Source organism: Martes martes (assembly GCF_963455335.1).
Source record: "Martes martes genome assembly, chromosome: 14".
NCBI classification, from domain to species: Eukaryota; Metazoa; Chordata; class Mammalia; order Carnivora; family Mustelidae; genus Martes; species Martes martes.
This window is the reverse complement of record NC_137902.1, coordinates 681,148-706,571: the sequence shown is the minus strand read 5'-3', so window position 1 is coordinate 706,571 and position 25,424 is coordinate 681,148. Positions and strand designations below refer to the sequence as shown.

The 25,424-nt window shown below is 62.5% G+C and overlaps 1 protein-coding gene across 1 annotated transcript in view; it reads right to left on the bottom strand.

Annotated features, from left to right (window-relative positions):
* Positions 1 to 4,656: 4,656 nt before the first annotated feature.
* Positions 4,657 to 25,424, bottom strand: part of CFAP46 (cilia and flagella associated protein 46) — a gene marked incomplete at its 5' end in the record, with an annotated part of 91,481 nt that continues 70,713 nt past the window's right edge. Inside the window, 19 exons of the mRNA XM_080823705.1 lie at positions 4,657 to 5,221; positions 6,096 to 6,176; positions 6,279 to 6,415; positions 7,005 to 7,086; positions 8,254 to 8,366; positions 9,509 to 9,611; positions 10,251 to 10,286; positions 10,359 to 10,419; positions 10,497 to 10,558; positions 14,815 to 14,992; positions 16,246 to 16,312; positions 17,084 to 17,205; positions 17,361 to 17,465; positions 17,675 to 17,799; positions 18,356 to 18,432; positions 18,890 to 18,987; positions 23,901 to 24,071; positions 24,540 to 24,719; positions 24,795 to 24,899. Of these exons, the coding sequence (XP_080679831.1) occupies positions 5,097 to 5,221; positions 6,096 to 6,176; positions 6,279 to 6,415; positions 7,005 to 7,086; positions 8,254 to 8,366; positions 9,509 to 9,611; positions 10,251 to 10,286; positions 10,359 to 10,419; positions 10,497 to 10,558; positions 14,815 to 14,992; positions 16,246 to 16,312; positions 17,084 to 17,205; positions 17,361 to 17,465; positions 17,675 to 17,799; positions 18,356 to 18,432; positions 18,890 to 18,987; positions 23,901 to 24,071; positions 24,540 to 24,719; positions 24,795 to 24,899 (2,028 nt within the window). The 3' untranslated portion in view covers positions 4,657 to 5,096. The remainder of the gene's footprint in view (positions 5,222 to 6,095; positions 6,177 to 6,278; positions 6,416 to 7,004; positions 7,087 to 8,253; positions 8,367 to 9,508; positions 9,612 to 10,250; positions 10,287 to 10,358; positions 10,420 to 10,496; positions 10,559 to 14,814; positions 14,993 to 16,245; positions 16,313 to 17,083; positions 17,206 to 17,360; positions 17,466 to 17,674; positions 17,800 to 18,355; positions 18,433 to 18,889; positions 18,988 to 23,900; positions 24,072 to 24,539; positions 24,720 to 24,794; positions 24,900 to 25,424) is intronic.

Sequence of the window (25,424 nt, the reverse complement as noted above, 5' to 3'; positions counted from 1 at the left end):
CCCCTGGGCGCTGACCCCAAGGGAGGGGCAGCACATTCACCCAGTGCGCAGACCCTCACGGGCCACTTCTCCCTGAGGGATGTCCCCAGCATGCGGGGTCCAGGCCCCGAGCACCCCACCCTAGGCTGCGAGCAGAGACGGTCTGCCGCGGCCCCGTTGGGCGCCCGGGCGGCCAGCCCTGCCCTAGAGCGGCACTGCCGGCTTCTTCCTCTGTTTAAGGGTGAAGACATGTTGAAAATTGATTTCTGCTGGAAATGGGATAATTAAACTGGTTGTTTCTATCTCCATCATCGTCATAATAAAACGAGGGGACAGCAGGGTTGCGCATGGCGTGAAGTAATATTGTCCGTCTTAATGCAAGGGAGCATTAATTGAATACGGATGGCCGTCCTGGAGCGGCTCGGTTATATTTCAGACGAACGGGATAATGACGCCAGTTAATCATTTTTACAAGATAGAAAGTGACCGGCTCCTCTGGGAAGATCATTATGGAGAACAATTGTTCACGGCAATTGAAAATAGAGTTTTAATTATTTAATACGGAAACTAAGCTATTGGAGACGCGCTGGACGACAGAGCTTAATAGAAATTTATACACAAGCATCTGTGAACGTTTTAGCTTTATTAACCCGCCTAATTTCTTAACCTGGATCCATCGGGGAGCCCGCTTCAGCCGTGACTGGACTTACCGCTTGCGGAGGGCCTGGCGCACAGGCGCCTGCGGACCCCACACTCGCTGTCCCGGGAGCACCTGCTGGGAGCCGCCGGGGGCGGGGGGGGTGGGTACCCAGGAGCCCAGAGCACCTGCGCCAGGAGGCGCGTCAGCCAGCCAGGATGGGCGGAGGCCAGGGTCTCCGGCTCGGCAGAGGCAATGGGGCGTGTGAGGGCCACGTCACGGAGGGGGACCTCGGGTGCGGCCGGGTGATGCTGCTCCACGGGGACTGAGGTTCGGATGTGAAGTGTTAAGCTGGGGCAACCCACCTTATGGGCCAAGTGACTGTGACCCCCAAGGGGGTCCTGGCCAGAGCGAGGTACCGACCGCGGCTGGCCCAGCTCAGAGCCCGCGTGACCCAAGCCCCCCGCCCTCTCATCCTCAGGCTCACCTCCCCAGGGAGGAGAGCGGGACCCCCCCCCCATACCGCTTGCCCGATCTGCAGGGGCCCGCCCTCCAGGCCCAGAGGACCCTCGGTGCTGACGCGCTGGGCTCCCACGTGGGCAAGCGTCCCCTGGAGGCCAGAGGTGCTTTCGAGACTTCCGACTCAAACATCTGGAAATGGGAGCTCCTGCTGAGTCACCGCACGGGATGGGCTGAGCATAGGAACGCGGCAGAGAAATCCAGAAATCCGTCAAAACGCTGACCTCGGGTGTGGGCTGGGAGTACATTTTTCCCTTTCTTTTTATTCTCCAAATTTCCTACAAGAAAACATAGAGTTAGAAAAAAAGTCCTTTTTTAAAAGACATGGAAATCACGGGGCACCTGGGTGACTCGGCGGGTTGATCGTGGGACTCGAATTCAGCTGAGGTCTTGATCTCGGGGTCCTGAGATCCGGCCCCGCCTCTGCGCTCAGCGGCAAGTCTGCTGGGGATTCTCACGCCCTCTGCCCCTCCCCCACCTTTCTATGATACGCGAGTCTTGAAAAAATATGGAAATCACTATTTTCTTCTTTTTTTAAAGATATATTTATTTATTTGATAGACAGAGATCACAACCAGGCAGAGAGGCAGGCAGAGGGAGAGGGGGAAGCAGGCTCCCTGCCGAGCAGAGAGCCCGATGCGGGGCTTGATCCCAGGACCCTGGGATCATGACCTGAGCTGAAGGCAGAGGCTTCACCCACTGAGCCACCCAGGCACCCCAGAAATCACTATTTTCAAGACTTAAATTAGTAAAACAGATGCCACTTTTTTGTTGTTGTTTTTCCCTTTATTTTTTAAAATTTCTTTTCAGCGTAACAGAATTCATTGTTTTTGCACCACACCCAGTGCTCCATGCAATCCGTGCCCTCCTGAATACCCACCACCTGTCACTTTTAAAAAGGTGATGACACGCACGCAGAGAACGCCCAGGGTTGCCAGTGAGGGGCCCTGCCACGCCAGGCTGGGCCTGCACGGGCAGTCAGGCCGCTCTGGGTCCCCTGCAGGCCCCAGCCCTGGGCAGCTGAGGCCGGGGCTCACGAGCGAGGGGCTCAGGTCAGGAAGCCTGGCTCCGGCCAAGGGTTCCCCCAGCCACCCCACACACGCGGGTCACCGGTGCGGGGAGGGCGGTCTCCTGGAGCCCCCGGGCCTCGCGACGTTGCAGATCTGACCACCCTTCCTCTGAGGGCCACCACCGTTCCAATTATGTTCTGTCTATTATTACCAATAAATTCCAAGCGATCTTTTTTCTCCTTATAGTTTTTAGGGTTCCATAAATCCCCCCTATGCAATTTTCCGTGCTTGAATATATTACGGAATGCCACGTCTGTTACAGAAGCTAATTGATAATGTGATTCGTCATGTGGCTGGGGCATAATTCAGAAAGTTATTTCAAAGCCTCCGATACGCGGACCAGCACTCACGTTTCATATTTCTCACACGAGCAGACACGGTGTGAGGTAAAAAATGTGGGTTGTGCAGATGAAATATTCCCAGAGGCTTTTATTCTCGCTGTTTGGGTGGGAGCCAGCACCGCTCTAGAAGGGAGCTCATCTGTCCACAGCGGCTTGGACTTGAATTTATTCCCTGATCATTAGTTAGCTCTTTTTTTTTAACTGGAAGAAGTATGTGTACATGTTTGACGAAAGGGAAAAAATTAACCAAGAAGGAGGGAGTCACCATGCTTAGATGTTGTCAGTGACAAGCTGCTTTTAAACTCCTCCTGGGGAGCTGTACGGACGTCCGGGAAGTTGCAGAAACAGCGCTGTGGACGCGCCCTTCACCGGCCGCCCCGGGGCAGCGTGGGAACCACCTGGCACAGTGCCGCGCACAGACAGCGGACCGTGCTCCGTCCGCCACGTTCACAGGCCACGTGCAAGGGTTTCCCACACGCGGATCTCTGGCCTATGGCTGTGGGGGCTCCCTCCTGCCCCCCCATGCTCTGCCCGCGACACCAGCCTGCTCTCCCCATCTGTGGCTTTGTCATCTGCAGAACCAGCAGAGATGACCTCATCTGGGTGTGACCTTGCCGTCGCGGCCCTTGCTCGCGGCCTCGCGCCCCTGGAGCCATCTGGGGGCCACCGTCCACGGCTTCTCCTCACGGAGTCCTGCCGGCTCGTGAACCGGAGCCTGCTCAGCCGTCCCCGGCCAAGGACCCTCTTGATTCTAGGGCCTGCTCCGGGGGAGTGAGGCCACTGTGGACGCGCCCGTACGTGCTTCTCTGGGACGCGTGCCTGGGAGCGCAGGGCCTGCTCACAGGCTGGTCACAGGCAGAGTTCCTGAGAACCCGTCCGACGGTCCTCCTGTGGCCGGTGTCCTTTCCCAGTCCCAGCAGGGACGGATGCGGGCCCGGGTGCTCCCCACCTTCCCAGCACGCCGTGTAAGCACTGGTGTCTACTTCAGCGGCTTTAGGGGTGCGCTGGGATACCTCGTTGCAGTCTGATTTCTCACCATGTGGCCTGGCCTGTGCTCCGACCCAGGATGCCCAGGGCGGGTCTGTCTGACTCAGGGCAGGGAGGCTGCAGTGTGGGCTTCCCCCCCGCCCCGCGTCCAGGACACATCAGGACGAAACCCCACCATCCACACCCCCTCGCGTGTGCCTGACAGATGTGTGCTGTCTCCCGTCCACTTAGCTCCTGGTTCTCACAGCCCAGAGGGGACCAATGGGCACCTGGCCTGAGGCCTGACACCCTCTAGCCTGTGGGTCACTGCCTCTGGCTCCCCGGGGGCCCCAGAGCTGGTGCTTAGAGGCCAGAAGTCTCCAGGTGAGGCAGAAGACAGGACCTCCGGGCGGACACCTCGCCGAGCCGGGGGCCTGCGAAGAGCCGGCCTAGCGGCCCCGAGGGCCAGCGTCCCAGGCCTTGCCACAGGCTTCCTGGGGCCCAGGGCGTTCTGTGGCCTGGCCTTGGCCAATGTCTGAGGGGCTGCTCGCCAGGACCCGGCGCCCGAAGACACGTCGACCCGCTTGTCCCCGGCCCACGGGCTCTCTAACAGCACCGGCTCCACCAGAGAAAGACCTGGAACTGGCTCTCCCTGTCCCTTGGCCACCAGCCCGGGAGACTCTTGGGACACAGGCTCCTAGTACCTCCCAGTACCTTGCCCTGGTCTCCATGTGGGCCAGGACGGCTTGGGGCCCGGGTGGGTGAATGCTTCCTGGGGGCCAGCGCATGTCTTCTTCCTACGGCCACCCTCGAGTCTGGCTGAGCGTCCAGCTCTGCGGACAGTGACTTCTCCCCAGGCTCCCCTGGTCCGCTGCGGTGCCCACAAGCGGCTGCGGCACGCTCTGCCCCAGGGGCCTCTGAGACCCACTTCCGGCCTCTAGCAGACACACTGGCTCTCCGTGGAGCTTCTGGTCCCCTCCTGGCGGGCGTCCACGGGCCCTGGGGCTGGATTTCACGCATTCACTCATTCGGCAAACATTGGCTGAGCGCCACTTGGCACAGCACTGGGCAGAGAGCGTCCCCTTCCGGGGACTCAAGCCTTGCCGTGCACCCAGGGTCACAGACCACAGCACAGACACATGATGCAGACACTCGACGTCATCATTTACTAAAGCACTTACACCAAACACGATGGCGTTCCTTGTCCGGGGACCACCGTGGGCCTCGAGGGACCAAGAGCCTCAGCCCCAGGGCCAGCCCCTCTCCCAAATACAGGCAGCTCCCCCACCACTGGGACCCAAGGGAACGCACAGGGCAGGGGAGGGTTCTGGGGGTCCTGGCTGCTGTGTGGTCAGCCCCCATGCAGAGCCCCACAGAGACGCTCCTCGCCCCCAAGGGGCCCTGTGAGCCTGGCGGGAGGAAGCTGAGGTGGAAACGCCAGAGCAGATCAGACTCGGGAGGGCCCCGGCGTGACTGAACGGAACTGGGGTCCGGGGGCAGGGCCACCACAGGAGGGGCACCTATAGGTGGGCAGGGCTGGTGGTGGGTCCTGGGAGGGGCGGTCCAAGTCCTTCCCTGGGGGGGTCACCCGATGGCCAGGTGCGGCAGCCCGTACAGGACCAAGTTGAGGACGATGGGCAGCCGCTCGGAGTCGCTGAGCTGCGGCGGGAGGGACAGCTGCTTGTCCCTGGAGGCCCACGGAGGCTCACCTGAGGGAGAGTGGGACAGTGCGGCTCACTGGGGGCGGGGCTCCCCGTGGACAAGGGTGCTCCTGCCCTTGCCTCCAGACGCAGCCCCACCTGTGGACCTTGCCACACGTCTACACCCACGGACACGGAGGCCCACAGGCGGTGGCACCCAGCCAGGGAGGGACCTCGCCAGGCCCGGGCCCACCTGCCCCCCCACACCACTCCCAGCACTGCGGGCCAGGGGCCAGAAGATCCCGCCCGCTCTGGGCCTCTCCTGCCACCAGCTGACTGCCACCCTGACCGTGGGGAGGGCCTGCATGACAGTCAAGGGTCCGTCCCTTCCTTGCAGTGCACATCCACGTGGGACAACATAGGCCACGCGGGCGCCATGGCTTCCCCTTCCTCTGTCCCCAAAGCGACTCCCTCGCAGCTCCTTACCCCACGGACTCTTCTAGCCGCCCCCCTTCAGGCACCGGCCAGCGCCAGGCCCGCCCTCTCTCCCTCCCTCCCTCCCACACGTGTTCAACGGCCTCTACTGTTTGGTGGCCACGTTCTGGGCACTGTGAACCACGTCACTTCTAAGTTTTCAGCTCCTTTTGTGCGGTGCGTTTTGAAGGTTTCGTGCTCCCGCCCCAGAGAGCACGCCTGGCCTTCCAGAACGTGGGCACCTTGAGCCCTCCCAACGCCCGGTGTGTTTGGCCCTGAGGACCCGTGCTGCCGGCACTCACTGGGGAGACTGTGCTCTCGGGCAGCACGTGCTGAGCCCCAGAAGTGGCCTGGAAACGGCGGTCACCCCAGCCCTGCAGCGCCGCGGGTCACTGGCTGGGAGGTGGCCCTGCACAGCCCGAGCAGCAGCGGGGACAGGGGACGGGGGATGGGGGACCGCTTCCGTTACCGTGGTTCCTCGGGTCACCAGCTCCCATTCTCTGAAGGAGACGGGCTGCTCTCCCGATCGGCCGGCCAACAGTCAGCAGGTCTAGGAAGGAAACATCCCTCAGCCCGGCCGGGGCGCTGCTGGCAGGCTTCAAGAGAGGCCCGCAGGGCTGGGGACGGGCCTGGGACACCCGCGCCCACTCACTTTCCCACAGGATGCTGGCCCGCAGCGCATTGTCCTGCAGGAATGTTGGCCACTGGTTTGCCAGGATGCTCCTGACCCCCACCAGACTCAGAAGGATGGCGGTCTTGATGGGGTCCTCCAAGGACAGCTGGGGCACACTGGGGGGGATCGAGGTCCAGTGGGACAGCCTGAGCCAACTCCACGCCACAGCCCAACTGGCACCAAGTATCAGACTGACAACTCTCCAGGTTCTTAAAAGACTCAAGAACCACCTCCCCCCCCCAGCCCCCTTCCCGCTTGAAATGTCATTTAACAAAACAAGGCTTCTGGAGTTTCGGGACCCACTCCCAGCCTTACGGTGAAATCAGAAGACAAAGCATCACGGTGAGACGGGCCCCGGCTCAGCCACCTTGGCAGCCCACATAGGCCCTGGGGTGCATGGGATGTGCGGAGCTTGGCAGCCAGGGCCCCCCCAGCTGCCAGCCCTCGGCCCCCTGGCCCAGTCCCCACAGGCCTTGGTTTGCTGCTGGAGCTCCCCTCCCTCCTCCACTGCACCCCCACCCCCCCCACCAGACTCTTCCAGGAATGAGACTGGGGGCAAATGGCTCTGCCCATGGGACACAGGGACACTCTGTCCCCCCCTCCTCCCTGGGAAGCACATCCATCACTCGTAGGCCCTGGACACCCCCGTTCAGTATGTGGAGGCCAGGCTGCTGGCTCAAGCTGGCGTAGGGGGACGGCAGGCACCTCTTCTTCTCGGAGTTCTCCATATGCCGCTGCATGCTCTCGTAGGAGCGCGTCAGGCCCAGCAAGACCACCATCTGGCACTCTGTGGGGCACAGGAGGGACAGTTCTGCAGCGGCATGTCCCGGAGCAGGAGGCCAGTGCAGCCCGGGGTGTTGCCCGGGGTGTGGGGGCCTCGGGGACACGTGGCCCCATATGCCCGAGGCTCAGACCTGACATCCATACACCCTTTCCCCAGACCCACTGGCTGCACCAGCACACGGGGACATTCTCTGCCTCAGGAACCCCACACACTTCCAGTCATCGCGTGCAATTAGCTCAGCTCCGGCACCCCAACTGCCGGGGATGGTCTCAGGCTCACGGCCCTGTGTGCCCAACGACACAGCAACCCTCGGCCGTGGGCACGCCGGGAGCCCCACGTGCACAGAGTCGACTCCGCGCTTCCTGCCGTGGCCTGGCTGAAGGCGGGCACCAGGGTCAGCCTCGGTCGGGAACGGGGGCTCCAGGAGCGCTGTTGCTCCCGCACGAGCCTGCTGGGCCTAAGAATTCCCCCGACCTCACGCATCTGAGAAGGCCTTGTTTCTACCTCCACTTGGGGCAAGGAACGCGCCGCTGGCAGGCTTCCGGGGCGAGGCGGGCAGTTGCATGGCCCATCTCCAGGGGGCTGGGAGGGAGCCAGACAGCAGATAATGATGTGAGGGTGTTCAGGTGCCCTGACCATGGGACACATGTCCACGTGCTTGTTATGCTGTCGTCACTGGGCTACGTGCCTCTCGAGGGTCCCTGAAAAGGCTCTCCTAGCGACGGTGTGGTGCGGCCGGTCAGCCCCTGCCTCGGGACCAGGTCACGCAAGAGCGAGCCAGACCGCCCACTCAGAAGTCCTCAGGGGGCAGTCAGAGGGACCGCAGGGCCTAGAGTGCCCATGTGTACGGGGGGGGGTCTGGTCAGTGTGTTCCGGAAATGCCCACTGTAGCCCTCCTGGACTCTGCAGGCCCAGCTCTGTGGATGACCCTCCCAGCTCCTGCCTCTGGCTGCACCGGCCGGGTCTGGAGTTCTGAACTGGGTCTCTGAGAAATGGAGGAGGGGACAAGAGCAGGAGGGGACGTCCCCCAGAGCCGCGTGGTGCTCGCCCGGGCCTCCGAGCCCTTCTCCAGACAGTGACCGATGGGGACACAGGGGCCTTGCTCTGTCCCTGAGTGGACGCATCTCATGCACTTTGGGGGCTTCTGGGGGCCCCGAGGGACCGTCTCACCTCGTAGGTTCATGGCAGCCAAGCGCTCCACCAGGACGTGGGACAGGAAGCTCTCCATCCCGTAGAAGAAGAAGCCGCTGCAGCTGGCCAGGAGCTGCTCCCACTCGGCCTGGCTGCGGAGGGAAGCAGGGTGCCCGGCGGGTGCGGCCGGAGGCAGGTGGCGGGAGTCAGGGTGCCCCCCGGGGTGCTGTGGCCCAGACCACATCTGGCCCACGGCAGCAGGCCGGACAGACCCTCAGGACGTGCTCTGATAGCACAGCCTGCCCCGCACTCTTCACTCCCCGTCCCACCCCTGCCAGGACAAAGCTAACGTCCACGCTCCCGGAGCACCGTCGACCTCGTCTTGGGTTCTAGCCCCACGGTTCTCCTGAGAATGGACCTGGGGTACCTGCAACCCGCTCTCCTCTCGCTGGGCAGTGGCTCTGGAAAGGGCTGGAAGGACTCTTCCCCGATGGTCAACCACCCCCAGGTTTCTGAGAGAACACAGGGGAGCGGCCCCGCCCCCAGCAGGCCCCGCCCCCAGCAGGCCCCGCCCCCAGCAGGCCCCGCCCCCAGCAGGCCCCGCCCGCGTGCCAGCCTGCCCGCCTGCCCTTCTCCAGCAGGCCCCTTTGCAATGCTGCCCCTTCTCCACTCACAGGCCCCGCCCACTCAGGCCCCGCCCCACGGCCCCCGCCTTTTCTCTCGCAGCCCCGCCCCCACTCGGGCCCCGCCCCCTCCACGGGCCCCGCCCTTCCCTCCCGCAGCCCCGCCCCATGGGGGTCCCACCTTCTCTCTCTGTCTCGCAGTCCACAGTCCGGCAGTCTGTCCCTCTCTAGCAGGTTCTCCCTCACACACACCCCTCGCACCCCCCCACCCCCGTCTGCAAGTCTCAAGTCCGGGAGCCAGGCGCACGCCCTGCACTGGACTGGCTGGGGGACCCCGGGGCAGCAGCACACTCCCAGGGGCCAGGTCCTCCTCTGTGAAGTGGGGGGGGGGGGCAATGAGGCCTCCATGCAGGCGCCATGAGGACCAAGGAGCCTGCTGTGTGGTGAAGGAAGGCCAGACACTGGGATCCCCTGCGGGTGGGGTGGCGGGGGAGGGGGTTGACAGGACAGAATGGGGGGTCAGGGTTGGGGGGAGCCCGAGCGAAAGAGGAAAGAGGGACGAGGGGAGACGGAGGACAGCAGTCCCTCCCACCATGTGTGCAGCAGCCCCCAGCTCGCTCGCATCGACCTGCTGGCTGCAGGACAGTGTCCCCAGACGCCCCGACACCAACCTGGGGACCTGCTGGTTTCCCAGATGCCCCGCCCAGAAAGCAGTGAAGGAGTCTCGGTGTCGCTCCAAGATGTCCCGGGTGACGGAGACAGGAGTCAGCTTTTCTGCAGCAGGGATTGAACGGACACAACACGGGAGCTCGTCTCACGGGTGGGGCTCTGAGGGGTGGACAGCAGCAGCCCCTGGCGTGGCCCCCGGCGTGGCCCCCGGCGTGGAGACACCAGACGTGCTGGAGTCGGTGTGCGGAGCTTGTGGACGTGCCCGCGCTCCTTCCCTCCTTTGTAAAGAGATTTTACACTTGATCTTGGCCAAAAGGCTGAGAAGTGATGGAAAGAAATTTTAAAAGCCCGTTTAGGAAAGAAGAAGGAATTGGACACTTCGGCTGCAGAGGGAGGGGCTTTCCGGCTCTGGGAAGGGGGCAGCGCACCTCACTTCGGGGTGCACTTTTCCTACCGCATCGTCCTGACTTGGTTGTGATGGCCACGGGCCACAGGACCCCGCTGCCCCCACCTCCCGTGGCCCGTGGAGCGGGAGGCAGCCGAGGGCAGAGCCTGGAGGGTGGCGTGCGCGCACGCGTGTGCGCGTGTGTGTCCGCGTGTGTGCGCGTGTGTGTCCATGTTCGCGTGTGTGTCCGCGTGTGTGCACGTGTGTGTCCATGTTCGCGTGTGTGTCCGTGTCCGCGCGAGTGTCCACGTGCGCGCGCGTCCGCGTGTGCGCGTCCAGGGCCCGCGGGAGGCGCTCACCGGTGCCCCGCGCCTCCTCGTAGGGGTCCACGACGACTAGGTCTGGGTTAAGGAGAAACAGTGCTCGCCCCTGGGGTGTCCCGGGCCGCGGGGGGCCATAAAGGATACACTTGAATTTGTCGGCGTCGACGAGGATGCAGTCATGGGGGAGGAGCCGGGGCGGGGCGTCCTGCACCAGAGACAAGGGTCATCGCAGGCCGCGACCTGCGGGGGGGGGGGGGGCCGCCGCCCGCGCCTGCCGGCCACCTTCCGCTCCTTCGCGGGGCTCCTCTTCCTGCTGCCCCCGTCCTTCCTCGCCGGCCCCTCGGCTGCGGACAGCAGAAGAAGGGGGTGTTTGGGGCTGGCACAGGTGGTGGCACCAGCATTCTGAACACACGAAATGCCCCCAAACGGTGCACTTTGAAATGGTTAATTTTTTCACCTTAATACAAAAAGGCAGAAAGTGGTGAGAACAACTGACGTCCAGGTTCGTAAAGCCGAGAGAGCCGGCGTTTCTGCAGCGTGAAGGCGCGCGGGGCCGGCGAAGGCGCGTGGCCCCAGGGCAGGAACAGTCGCCGGAGGCCCCGCGGCCGGCCTGGCTGTCCGTTCGCCCAGCACGCCCTCGGCGGCGCGGGGTCAGAGGCCCTGGGCCCAGCGGCTCCGGCGCCTGGCACGGGCGGCTGTGCACGTCTCTGTTCCAGCGGCTGCCGGGTTCTGCCACGGAACCGCGGTCCGCCCCAAGGACCCAGGACAGTCCCCTTCCCCTCTTTCCGCCCCGGCGCCGCTCCTTTCTGCGGGGGCAGCTCCCTGGCTGTGCCGTCGGCCCCGGGTCTCACGGGCTCCCCGGGGGCGCGGGGTGTTCCCTCTGTCCTGCTCACGGAGGACGACGACTTGAACACACACATGGACCCGGTGCTCTCTCCCTGCGGCGACGCACCCGCGCAGACGTCCGCTTTCCGCTAACCCGATGTGACGACCCCTGTGAGCTCTTGAGGCCAGGCTGGGCGACCCAGTTCTGTTTTTCTTTCTTGTGCTGCTCTCGGCCATGTGGGCGTTGGGGGCCGGCAGAAGCCTGGGACGGGTCGGCCCCTTTCCCTCCTCCCGGTGAGGTCTGTTGAGACTGATGTGAACTGTTTCTGGAAAGTCTGATGATCTCAAAGGAGCAGTTCTGTCCTCTCCTTTCCCGGCTGGTTCCGGGAACGCGGGCTTTTCCTTCTGGAGTCTGAGCTGTTTTTGCGCAGAACTTGGTCCGCTTTGCCTCGGGGTTCGCATGTGCTGTCCTCGGGGCTCTTAGGACCTCTTAAGTCTCTGATGCGTCTTTTCATTCCTAACTTGGTGTATTTGTGCCTCATCCGCTTTTTTTCTTGGTCATTCTTACCAGAATGTGTCTATTTTACGAGTTTTTAAAAATTTTTATTTCCAGATGCCTGGGGGGGCTCCGTCGTTAAGCATCTGCCCTCGGCTCACATGGTGATCCCGGGGCCCTGCCCTGGGCGTGGGCCGCTCCTCGCTTCAGATGCTGTACTGGGATCCCAGGATCGCGTCCCGCATCGGGCTCCCTGCTCGGTGGGGGGGTCTGCTTCTCCCTCTCCCTCCCCCCACTAGTGCTCTTTTCCTCTCTGTCAAATACATAAATAATGTATTTTTAAAAGTTTGTATTGTTTTCTGTTTTGTTGTTGTCTGCTCACGCACTCATTGCACACGTTCCCCTGCTTTCTTGGGGTTTTTCTTCCGTTTCGTTCTGTTTGCTGTCCTTGCTCCGGCTGCGGAAAGTCGAGGCTCAGCTCATACGCCTCCAGCCTCCCCTGCTCTGATACAAACGGCCCGAGCTGTGAGGCCCTTCGCACCTGCCGCTCTAACGCCCCACCGGTCTTGGACTTCCTGTGGTCACGTCTCCTGAGTCCCGGGAGACCTGCAGAAGCCGGTTTCTACGTTCGCACCCGCATCGGCCTCCTGGTAGCGGCTTCTGTCCTGAGGCGGCTGTGGCGGGGCTGATGTGCGCCATGGTCCGGGCAGACGGAGAACGTCCCGGTTGCTGTGCGGCTCCTGCGTCTGTCTGTCCAGGCCCGGCTCAGACTCTCTCCACTTCTCCTCAGCTTGTGCGGCCGGCCGTGGGGGTGAGCGCGGGCTACCTCAGCGGGCCGGGCCGCCCGTCCTGCCCCGGGCGTGGGCTGCTCCTTGCTTCAGATGCTGTGAGGCGCAGAGAGTTTATCCTGCTGGTGACCCGACCGTTGTCACCCAGGAATGAGCCCAGCCCTGACCGTGCACCCGTGGTCGGGTCTGTTCCGCGTGACGGCCTTGTCACGCGCGCGGTCACGGAGCTGGCTGGTGTGGCCACTTACTTACTCCTGACCCGCGTGGGCTAATTCCCACCACGTCGCCCTTTGATTTTTACTCTTCCCACTCGCCCTCTCGCTGGTTGCCAGCCGCTCGGGTGAGGCGTCCGCGTTGTCTGTCTTCCCCACTGGTTTCCTCTGCTGGTCTGGAGTTCAAACGCCGGTTCTGTTTCTGGTGGTTCTCCTGAAAGTCTCACCAGGAACGTTTCACCCTCAAACATGCCTGCGGCCAGAGCAGCTCCCGGCCTCGGGGTGTGCTGGGCCCTGGCACTCAGCGCTCGGCAATGCGTGCGGACCCCGAGCTCACACTTGGCCGGCATTTCCCGTGGCCGCTGCCAACAAATACCCCGCCCGTGTGGTGTCTCACAGACCTGGAGGTCAGGGTCGAATGGGGTCCCCCGGGCGACAATCAGGGTGTGGGCAGGGCGCTGGGGAGAATCGGGTCCGGTCTCCTGTAGCCTCTGGTGGCCACGGCGGGGCCTCCCCGTCCTCAGAGGCAGCAGCCCGGTCTCCTCCCGAGTCTCCGTGACCCTCCTGCCTTCGTCTTGGGAGGAGCCGGTGCTGTCCTCGGGCCTCCCGGCTCATCCAGGACACTCTCCCGCGTCAGCTCGGCCCCCGGGCCCCGCTCCCAGATTCCAGCAAGCAGGATGTGCACACGTCCAGGCCACCACTCCTCCCGCCACCCCGGGTGGCTCTTCTCTGCCGCTGCCGCCGACCGTGGCCACGCGCAGCCGAGGAGAAAGGACACTCCCGTCGAGGGTCCCTCGACGAGGGACACTCGCGCGGGGAGAAACGGAGCCGCACCTCCCGCTGTGGGGCCGGGAGGGAAAACAGATGTACGTACGCGGCGTCATGGGGGAGCAGCTTCATGGTCGTGAGGCAAGAAAACAAGTTTTAAAAAGACCCAAAGCACCAGCGATTGAGAAGAAGATTGATACATTTGGCTCTATGAGAACATGGTGCTGGGAAGGGACCACACAGGCCCGTGAACGGACAAGCTACAGAGTGGGATGTGGCCCCTGTCCCTCACTTAAATAAGAAGAAGATCCATATGGAAACCTATGGAATGCCACAGACCGAAAAGAACAAAAACCAGACAACTGGCAAAACTTGGCCCTAGACACGGACACGAGCAAGTCCACAACGTAGCCCGGAACATTGGGCGGCGTGTTCCCGGTCCTGTTGTTTGAGGGGGTCTCGGACCCCGCGCGCTCGCCCACGGAGGGCCCTCCCTGCTGTCCGTCTCCCCCGGCCCCGTCCGTCTCCCCCGGCCCTGTCCGCTCTTCGTGCCGCTTTCCCTCTTTTCCTGCCTTTTCCACATTCTCCTGAGCTTTGTGCTCCCCTCGTCTTCACGGTGTGTGGGGGACAGGAGGCTGTCGCTCGCCGCCGGGCTGTCTCCGTCGGAAGTCGGGGTCTCTCCTGCCCTCGCTTCTGCGCGGCCTGTGGCTGCTGCTGGGTTCTCGTCCCTCTGAACACCTTCCCTGGAGTCTCCTCTCTGCTTCCTCTGTCTGGGTTTATGGAAACTTCTGGACACGTGGGCTTATGGTTTTCATCAGATCTGGTGGGGTGGGGGGACACTGGCCATTACTAGTTCCTGTGTCCCCCTCCGAGGGCTCTGACGCCAGGTGGTCAGCTCCTCGGAGCGCACGGCCCCTCCTCCGTGGGTCGGCCGTGTTCTCAGGGACCGGGCTCCACGCGGCCTGTCCTCTGCTGTCCGAAACCCACACTCTACCTATCCTGGTCTTCACTTGTCCCGCTGGAGGGCAAATTCGGTCCCTGTTACCTCCTCCCGATGGAGGCCAAAGTCCAAGCTGTTTGTCTTTAATTGAGCAGGAGCCCGCGCAGAGCACAGGCGTCCAGCGCTGGGCACATGGGCGCAAACAGCCCCCGGGACACGCACGGTCGGCCCGAGTGCACGGCTGCCCCCGGCCTGAGTGGCCTCCGTCCTCCTGGTCCCCTCCCTCACCGCCTCTCACCACCTAGGGAAGGAGGGGCCCTGCGGTGGGTCACACCCATCCCCGGCTTTCGAACAGAGGTTTGTGAGGCAAGAACAACGCGTCGTGTCCCCTGCAGCGGGCCTTCAGCCCTCGCAGACACTGGGCGCACGGCAGGTGCTCTCTGACCACCTCCGAGCAGACGAGGGCCTGGAAAAAAGCGGGACAAGCGGCGTCTGACAGGAGCGCACGCAAGGTTCCTCAGACGGGCCTGGACGGAGGGTCAGTGTGAGCGTGGCCCGGGGCGCCACTTACCTGTCTCCTCCTTACGGAGGCGGTTGCACAGCATCTGCAGGGAGAAGTCTCGGGACAGAGCGGAGACCGTCCCCTCCTCGAACACGGAAAGACCTTCCAGCGGCAGCTCCAGAAGATGCTCGTCCGCAATGAGGACGACGTTGTCTGCAGCATCGAGCTGAACTGTGGGCCGGGAGGACACCAGCTACGAAGGCAGCAGGAGACGTGCTCCCGCGGACGGGCAGACCCCCGGGTGGGTCTGTCTGGGTCCGTCTGTCCGCGGGGCAGCCGTCGGATTGCACACACAGGATGAAGTCTGGGCTGGGCTCGGCGCGTGAGGCGTGGGGCCTGGGGCGCGCCAGGCCTCTCTGGGGGGGTGGACACTGGTTCAGGCTGAGTCACAGCGCAGACCCTGGCAGGGCCCAGGTCACAGGGCCACCGGGTCCTCCGTGTTTCGAGGACCTGCCCCCACTGGGGCAGTCAGTTCCCAGGGCAGGTCCGGGAATGTCATGACTCCTCCCAACCTCGGAGCCCCCCTTTAGCTAAAGGCTTTGCACCGCGCGATGTGGCAGGCTCTCCAGGGGCCATGCAGCCCTTGGAGGAGGTATCGGACCCGCCTGGCCTGGGAGAAAACCTGCGCTTTGTGGCAGGTGCGAGGGGACGAGGGGCCACTACTCTGGGACTGGGTTCACTGTCCGTACAAAGCAAAAGCAAATCACTTGAAAGTGATCAAAGACCTTAATCTGGGCAATTTCTAGGGCAGAATCTCATTCACGAAAGTGATCTCAGGTGGGCAAACTCTGGCCCCTCACCCTCAGGGCCGGCCCCAGGGGGCTGCGGCCCCGGCGTGGGAGCTGGAGCGGCCGTGTCTGGGGCATGCTGCTGGCCCGAAGCCACCGCCAGGCGCTTTTGGGACTCAAAACACCCTTGGATAGAGCAGCCCGCCTTTCCCTTCCATTGAATAATTCCGTGGGAGCGACAGAAAAGTCGACCAATGAAAATGCCGCTGAGAAAGTGATTTATAAAATGGCAGGGGCTGGGTTGAGTGGCTAAACCCGCACGGACAGGCCACAGCCCAGCAGCGGCGGCACGGGGCACACCCACCCTTCCTTCAAGTCAGCGGATGGCGCACAGAGAAGCTCTCTGCCCCTCGTGTCATCTGGGGTGCGCACACTCAGGACGCAGGCAGGCAGCGGGACAGCAAACAACAGCGCACACGGCCACGGCCACGGGCACCCCAGGCTGCCACCTCCCCAGGAAGGTCGAACACGCTGGGATCGGCAGGGCTGTCAGAGCGGCCCTAAACCCCCACACGGGGGACCTCCCGCCTCTCCGGGGGCCCCTCTGGGGAGGCCTGATCCCGTTCCGCCTGGCCTCTCCCAGAGGGACGGGCAAATCCCAGCCCGGGGTCTCCAGCAAAAGCTCCGCTCAGCCCCACTCACCGTGGGACACCTTCCTCTCCTTGTCTTTGCCCTTTGATTTCCCGTGGGAATCCGCGGCGGCCGCGGGAGTCTGTGTTCTGGAAGTCAAAGGCATGTCCTCAGGTTCTTACCAACGTGAACATCACACATACTAAGAGTAGGAGGAACATCGGGCAGTGAGTGCCACGAGGCCCTTTCCGTGGCTCACTCTCGGGGACTGGTCTCCCTGCGCTGGGGGCCGGCGATAACGGCACACGTAGGAACAACCGGGGCTCAGGGTTGTCTCCGGCCTCCTGGCAAGTCTCAAAACGACCACGTGCCCAAGCCCTCCAACTCCTTCTCTACCGAGCCCGAATCACAGGGGCTCGGGACCTGGGCCGCACCCCCGCCGCCCCCCGCGGCAGCAGCAGAGGGGACCAGAGTGGCCAGGATGCGCCCCCAGAGAAGACTCAGAGCAGCACGAGGCCTTGATCCCTACGACAGAGGGTCCCAAGTCGGGCATTGTGGATGCGAATTCCGCACGGCCTGACTCAGCTTCATGGCGTCCGAGGCTCGGACGTCCACGTGGGAATAGCGTCCCCGTCCCACAGCCGGCTCCTTCCAGGGTTCAGGGAGGCAGCAGAGGGGGTCTGCAGGCTGAGCCCCCCACCCTGTCCGCCCTGGCTCCCAGGCACTCTATCCCTGACTGCTCCCAGCATTTCAAGGCCCTGCTGTGGGGACAGAATGATGGTGACCCTCCTGTCTGTCCCAAGAAGGATGCCAACTTGGGGCCCGAAGCCCACCCCCAACCAGGAGATGTGGCCGGCCCCTCCCTCGCCCTCCGCAGCCTCTGCCCTCGGAGCCGGCAGCCGGCAGCCCACAGCAGGCACCTGGTCTCAGGGCAGCTGAGCACTGGGAACAGCGGCCTCAGGTAATCCTCCATGGACGCGAGGACGTCACTGAATCGCCGCAGAGACCGTCCTTCCCTTTCCGGGCGCGCACTTTCCGATTCCTGTGCCAACCCAGACGTCGCTCCGGGATCAGGAGCGTCTGAGGGCGGGGGGTGCTCATAACCCCCCACCCGGGTAGAGCAAAGAGTGGGAAGGGCCCTGCGGAGCCCTCGAACCTGCCCTTCCCCCCAAAACCTGGGCTTCCCGCACCCCCCACCTGCTCCACGACCAGCGCCCACCCGAGCCCCCGCAGACAGGGCTCCTCGCCGCTTCTGCCTGCCGGCTCCTCCGCGAGGCCCCCCGCCCCCACCTGGCGGCGTCTCTGCTGACACCAGGAGGAAGCCAAGCTCAAGGATTCCGAGAACCAGCTATCCTGTGGAAACCCCCACCTGGGCGTCCAGCAGTGCCCGGGGTCTGGATGGCTGGTGCCACTCACCTAGCCCTCCCCGCCCCACCCTGCTGCGGCCGGACCGGGACCGGCCCCCTGCCCTGTGGCCGCGGCACCCTGGGAGTTGGGCTCGGGGGCCTCACCATGCCTGAGCTGGGGGGCGGGTCTTCATTGCTGACCTCGGCCATCTCCCTGCACTGCCGGGCACCGGCCAATAGGCAGGAGAGGGTGTCTGGATTCACGGCCACCCGTGCCACCTTGCAGGAGCCTGTGGGGAGCGACACACCTCCTGTCCCCACCCCACGGCCTAACAGACCGCCCTCTGGGGCGGAGGTCTGCACGGGGTGTGCATGAGCACAGGGAGTGGGTAAGCGTGAGCAGAGGGCGGCCACAGGGCTTCTCCACGGGGGAAGGAGGTCCTGGCTGTGGACACAGCTGGCTCGGGGGCGCTCATGACGGCTGGCAGGGGCGGGGACACAGACGGATGTCTCCGTTCCACAGCCTTCCACCGTTTTAAATGAAATGTTAAGTGGAATTATATGCCTGAGACGGAAGGAAGAAAGTGGGAATGTAGCGTTTTCTGGGAGAAGAAATCCCGGGGGGGCAGCTGGTCCATCTCTGGGCGTCACTGGCCCCAAGGGCTGCGGGGGTCCAGGAAGCACACACCCCCACCCCCTTCCCTGTCTCTCATGGGCTCAACGACCCCACGCAAGCATAGGAAGGGCTGGGCCCCGAGTGGGGGTCGCGGACCCGCCTGCAGCACGTGTCCGCGGGCCATGTGCGCGCGACCCCGGGCTGCCGATGAGGCCTGCGGCAGAACTCACCTCCCACTTGGAGCAACTTCCCTTTGGCCGCGGGAACGGGCCTGGGTCTCTCATAGGCGGCGCAGTACAGATACGCCCTGTGGGCAAGACGCCGGGCGGGGTCACCAGACCACGGGGTTCCAGATGAGCCCCAGAGATGAGACTCAGTGAACCGCATACCTCCATCCCGGCCGGAGCCCCTCCCCAGGGCCGCCGTGGCCGAGTCGGGAGCCGGAACTGACACAGGCCCGTCGGGGCTGCGTCCGGCGAGCCTTCTGCTCCACGGTGAGGGTGGCCTTCAGCCGCCACACGGGCGCCACGCTGCGGACAGCGGGTGCCACGGGGCCCCCGGCGTGCCGGCCTGGCCTCGCCCAGGGGCGTGCTGCCCCACCCATCTCAGCGGGGAGCCTCGGCCAGCCCGGGGGGGGGGGGGGGCCCTTCGGTCCACCCCAACATGCCCTCCAACCTGGCAGCCCCGGTGCCGGGTTCGGGCCGCCCCCGCCAGACTTGCTAGCAGAGTGGGGAGCGGCCCCAGAGCGGGGTGGGAAGGCGCACCTGTCCGGCGAGTGCTGCAGAGTGAGGACCCGAAAGCTGGGCGGGATTTCGTTCAGGAGGTTCAAGTGCTGCTCCGTGACCCTGAGATTTTGCCAAGCCTGTGGGCGACCGACAGCAATCACTGACCGCGCCAGGGCAGGCCCCTCGCCGAGAAGTCTGCAGAGGCTTTGTGCAGGGGGTGGGGCGCTCAGACCGGGCGCCCGGTGGCGGGGCTGGGGCGCGACCCCTGCAGCACTCGCGGCGGCCACAAGGGGGCAGAGGGTGCGCGAGGAATCCGCGGGATCCCCCTGGGTCTCCCGCGCACAGCTGGCCTGCGGGCGCCAGCGAGCCTGAGAACCCCAGCAGGTAGCAGCGGGAAGCCTGTCCAGCCAGCTCGTGCCCTCCCTCCGCCCTCAGCCCGGGCCCCGAGCGCCACAGGCGACCCGCACGCGCCCCCCTGCCTTCCGCGCTGCGGCCCCGCAGCCCTCCCAGAGCAGCCACCGCGCCCCCAAGCACAGCTCCCCACTAGCGGATGAAACCAGCTTTGCGTTTGCAAGTGCGCTCGGGGCCGCACGGGGGTCCTCGCCCAAAACCCTCGGCGGGCGGGCGGCGCCCGTCAGCGCGGATGTAGAGTCCTGGGCTGTCCGTGCGTGCCCGTGGCCTGTGTCCGCTGTGTCCGCTGTGTCCGCCTGTGTCCGCCACTGGACGGGCCCTGGGGACCGGGGAGCACCTGTGCCGGGGGCAGGCCTCCCACCAGGGTGCCGAGGCTCTGCCATCCCTGCGCCCGCGGGTGCCGCTGCACCTGCCCGTGGCAACTGTCCGGCTGGCCTGGCGGTGACTGACGCCGCCTTCCTTTGTGCACGTCCCCGGTAACTAATGAAGCTGGGCGCCATTCAGAATGTTTACGGACCTTTTGCTATCTTTTGTGACGTTCCCGTCTGTGGGAGCGTCTGTCTTACTCTTACCGAAGGGAGCACAGAACACGTGCTCCGAGAGTCTCCTCGGGGGCTCGCTCATTGTTTAGGTTTTTATTTCAACTCCAGTACGGCTGACACAGTGTTGTACTAGTCTTAGGGGCACAGCATCGTGATCCAACACTTGCACACGTCCCCCGAGCTCAGCACAAGGGCACGCCTCCATCCCGTCACCTAACCATCCCCCCAGCCTCTGGGTGGGTGACCATCAGCCCATTCTTTAGAGTTAACAGTCTGTTCCTTGGCTTGTCTTTTTCTGTCAGGTCATCTTGTTTCTTAAATTCCACATATGGGTGAAATCATTTGGTATCTGTTTTTCTCTGACTTCCTTTGCTTAGCACAATACTGTCTAGCCCCATCCTTGTCGCTGTAAATGGCGAGATTTCATTCTTATGGCTTAATAATTCTCCATTGTATACACAGACCCCCTCTCCTTTCTCCGTTCATCAGTCAGTGGACACTTGGGCGGCTTCCATATCTCGTCTACTGTAAATAATGCTGCTATAAACATCGGGGTTCATGTGTCCCTTTGAATTGGTGTTTCCGTATTTCTTGGGTAAATACCCCATCGTGCAAGCCCTGGGTCATATGGAAGTGGTATTTGAAGTTTGTTTGCGGGACCTCCGTACGGATTTCCAGAGCGGCCACCAGCTCACGTTCCACCAACAGTGTAGTAAGAGGGTCCCCTTTCTCCACATCCTCACCAAGTGGGCTGGGATTTTTCTTTGCAGGGTTTTCACTAAAAGATTCAATTTCTTTAACAGACAATAAATTACTCAGATTTTCTGTTCTATCAGCTTTGGTAATTTGTATTTTTTGAGAAATTTCTCTATTTCGTCCAGATTGTCTAACTTTGCTGGAGTATGGTTATATAGAATATTTCCAAATGGCTTTGGGAAGTCTGAAGGTGCTCCGTGATGTCTTTTTATTACTGATAGTGGAATTTGGGGTTTTCTTTCTTTCTTTTTTTTCTTTTTCCTTTTCAGATCTTCTAAATGTTCAATTTCATTTGTCTTCTCTTTGGAACCCTTCTACCACTGCTGGTGTCCTCTACCATTTTAATTCCATTGTTTCTATTGTAGCTCTTACTACGGTTTATTTTTCTTAGACGTGTGCTTATTCTAGCTTCTAGAAGTCAAAACCCAAATTACTGTTTGTAAGATTTTCTCCCTGTATTCAGGCTGTATTTTTCCTCTAAGCCCTGCTTTAGACAAGTCTCATAGGTTTTGACATATGATATTTTCATTCTCGAAGTCAGCTTAAAATATTTTCTAAATTTCATTGTGATTTCTCCTTTGACTGATTGATGATGGTAAGGATATTGTTTAATTTCCAATTAATTGTATCTTTCAGTTGTTGATTTCTAATTTAATTGCATTGTGGCAGGATGACAAAGGGAACGATTTCCCTTGGTCGGAGAGTCTTCAGGCTTTGCTATGGCCAGCACTGGCCCATTGCGTGCACGCTCCCTGCAAGCTTAGAAAGAAGAGAACCCAGTCATAGTCAGCGCTGCGCTCAGTCTCATGTCTCTGTGAATGTCCCTACAGACCCGCATGCGAACGGCTCTCCTACATGTCCCCGCGTGCTTACTGATCTATATAGGGTCCGTGGCTTCCACGGGAAGCCGAGGCGGTGTGGATCTCCTGTCCGGCACTCCTCTATGCCCGTCACTTCCGTTTCGTGCCTGTGAAGCTTGATGATGGTACGTACGGACCAAGGACGCCGATTCCCTGCTGACTGATCCTCGGGTCACCTGGCTTTCATCTGACGAGTATCTTCATGACCTAGATACTGTTTCTCAGCTTTTCCTTCTGACATTTCTGTGTCCTTATACGTGAAGCAGGTCTCTCTTAAGCGGCATATAATTGGATTTTGTTTTTCTTCTCAGCCAACCTGACAGTCTTGGTTTTTGACCTATAGGGTTTGGTCGATTTACATTTAATGTAATTCTATATTTATATTTGGGTTTCTAACTGCTTTCTTCCTGCTTTTTTCCTACTGGGACTGTTATGTTTTTATAACTCTCCCCCAACTCTTTTTGCCTGTCTTTGGGATAATAAAATGCTACCATTTGATTTTTCTCTTTTTATCACCTTACTTACACATTATTCTAGTGGTTACCCTAGGGACCATGACATTCATCTTTGGCTTACTGTGATCTAATAAAAATGTAATTTTACCCTTCCCTAGGAGTGACAGAACCCATACTTTGTAAGCTCTAATCCTTCCTGCTTTTTGTATCGTCTTCCACAAAATAAGCTCAATTCCACAAGGTGTTAAAATGACGGTTTTACACTCTTAGAATTTATTTCCTTACACCTGTTTGCTCTGTGCTGTTCCTGGCTGTCTCGCGCACTCACTGTTTCTGCCCGGCCCCTCCCCCAGATTCTTGTGCTGCAGGCCACTTGGTGGTCCATACCCGTGCATACAAATGTGTCTCTGGGTGGCCACGGTGGGTAGCAGTCTCCTGGACGCTCGCAGGCGCCCATGGCTGCTTGCTGGCTGTCCTCGGGGTGTCTGTCCGGGGCTCGTGGGGCGCTGCTGCTTTCTCATGTTTCTCCTGTGTGGGGAGGCCAGCACTCCTGAGCCGTTGGCCTCTTGAGTCTGGGGAAACTGCAGCCATTGTGTCGTGTCACTGTTGTCTCAGCTCCGTGTGATGCTCTTCCGGCCCTGGGAGACAGGTTCGGCGGGCACTCGGGCTCATGCTCTCTGAGGAGCCCTCATGCGGTGTCTCTCCAGACCCGGGGTCCTTGAGGCCACCTCCTCCCAGGATGGTCCTAATTTCTCAGGTGCCATGAGAACCACGAGGGATCTCACCGCCGTCCACGAGCTTTCAGGCCAACTCCCCGCAGCCCAGGATGTAGTTGCAGTCCCTAGGTGGGTCGTCACAGGCCAGCTGCGTGTCCCAGCAGGTCAGCCGTGACATGGGGTGGGGGCCAGTGGGGCAGGTCACTGTGGACAGCGTCCCCTCTCAGGGGCTGTAGCTCGGCCTGCCCCCCACCCCATCCACAGCAGAGGCTTTAATGAAAGCACTTTCTGCTGGTCACCGGGCTCCTGCCATGCCTTCCTGTGGGGGCCTGGTTGTGGTCTGCGCCCCCACCCCACGGGCAGCTGAGCCCCGTGTCCGTGACTGGTCTGTGCTCCCGACTGAGTCCACACAGGTCTTCCACGAGGATCCTCGAAACCGCAGGAAGCGACGGAGCCGTCACAACACCCTGGATGGAGCTGGCCGCGGACCCACCCCTGCGCCCCCCCGCATCCGGCCTCGTCCTCAGCACTGCACGAGCGTCCGTGTGTCTGGTCCCTCACAATTTCCCTGGAAGATGAGTGCTGGGCTAGACCCACCCCAGCTTCAGTGGACACACATGGACGTGTCCTCCAAGGGTGGGGGCCTGGGCTGTGCTGCTGCTCCTGGTGGCCTGGCCTGCTCGTCCCTGAGCCTGTGACAGCCCTGCACGGCTCTTCAGTGCACTGGTCTCAGCTGGGGGTGATTCTGGGGACCTGAGAGTGGTCGCAGCTGGGGGGGGGACCGCCAGCATGTGGAGAGTACCCACGGTGCCCAGGACGCTCCGCCACGAAGGATGGCCCGACCCCAAGCATCAGAGGGAGGAGAGCAGCCCTGGAGGAAGGGCTGAGGTCAGACCCACACAGGCGCTCCCAGAGCAGCAGGGGGGAGCGGGGGATCCCTCAGAACACCCAGGCTACCGTCCTGATCCGTTGCATTTCATCGAGGTCCGTTTCTCTAAACACTCCAGCTCACACCTGCTCCTCCAAGCAAAGGAGGACGTGCTAGTGTCCACGGTGTTCTGCTGTGGCTGAAGGAAGTGAGTCCCCTCCAGACGACCCTCAGGGGCCCTGTGCCCCCCTGGCCTGCTGCAGGCCTGGGCACTTACGGTCACCAGGAGGCCCTCGAGGTGGAGCTCAGGGAGGGCGAGGGACACCCCCAGAACCACACAGCTGGCGAGAGACCGCACTGGTGCATGCTATCTTCAGGCTGGTGACACGGTGGCCCCGGAGGGCTGCGTGGCCAGGGCAGGTGTGGACGGCTCGCCGCTCACCTTGGAGATGACTTCCAGCCTCCGCTCCACACTCGCAGACAGGCTGGTAGACGACCTCCCCTTCTGCTTCAGCTGGTGCTCGAGCTGCAGGAGGGCCGCCAGCTGCGAGCTGCTGGTGTTGGCCGTGGCCGTGGACAGGACATCCCGCATCATCTCCGAAGCCAAGCAGCTCTGAAACAGACACATGACAGGGCTAAGGGGCTGAGCCCTACCAGGGCCTACGGGCGCCCCTGTTGAGAGTGGGCTGGGGGGTGGCCAGGGGTTGCTCGGCGTCTCCCAGCACCAGCTTCTTGGATGCTGTGCTTCTCCTGGCCACTGGCTGTCACCAGGCCCTGCCCCGTGGTGCCCCCGGCACCTGCCCACTTCTCTGCTCTGAGCCTCAAGAGCGTGAGGCTTGGGGGACCCGCAGGAAGTCAGTAATAGGGGACGGACCAGGGGACCCTCCGGAGGACGCGGCAGCCCTCCCCACTTCCTCCGGAGACCTCCTCGTCCAGCCGAGCGCCACGCTCCCGAGGCAGAGAGGCCGGCCGCAGCCCGGCTGGCCAGCCCACCCGTAGGAGCGAGTGCTGGGTGCTCCGGGAACGCCCCTTCCCAGGCGGCCGAGAAAGGCCTTAGGCAGGGGCGCCGAGCAGACCATACCTGAGCCAGAGCCAGGAACTGGCAGGTGGCCGCGGGGTCCAGGGTGCCGGTACACTCCACCATTTCCAGGCTGGCGGCAGCGGCGACGTCCAGGAGGCGGCTGCCCAGGGCGACCTGCAGGCACTGCAGCAGCAGCTCGGAGGCCTGGGCCAGGAGCCGCTGGGCCAGCACCGTCCTCCTCTGCGGGGACACAGGGCTCAGGCTCAGGGGGGCTCCGAGGGCCGGGAATCACGGGGTGGGGGCGAGTGGCCGTACCTGCTGATCCGAGCCCTTCCTGCTGTGCTCCTCGTAGTGACCCCTGCCGGCCCCGTCCTTGGGGATGGTTTCCAGATGCTTAAGGCCGCTCAGCTCAGCGGTGGCCTACGGAGAAGGTACCTCCTGTCAGCCAGCGCCTGTCCCACCGCCGAGCCTGGGTGTGCCTGTCGCACTTGGGGCATCTCCGTGGGACCCCTCGGTGAGGCGTGCTGCAGGCAGCGGTCAGGCCTCTCACCAACCAGGTTGACCCCCGAGGCCCTGGCCCAGAATCCCTGGCGGCTGGCAGGTACAGCGTGTGTGGGGAAGCAACTCTAGAGAAGCAAGCCCGAGTGTCCCCAGTCTCAGAACAATCAAATTCCGTGCTCACTTTCCCTCAGTCCTTCAAAATCACCTCCCTGGGTGTGGGCAGCGGCCAGCACTATGCAGCCCGGACTGAGCACGTCAGGTGCCCGCCCGCCCCAGGGACCGCAGGACCAGCCACGCGGACGAGGTCCTCCGGAATGCCAGGGGACTCTGCCGGGGGGCGGCTGCAGGCACAGGGGAGCCCCTGGGTCTGTGCGGTCATGGCCAGGAGCAGCAGGGGAAAGCCTGGCTGGGGGACAGGGCCGGGGCTGCGGGGGCACACTTCTT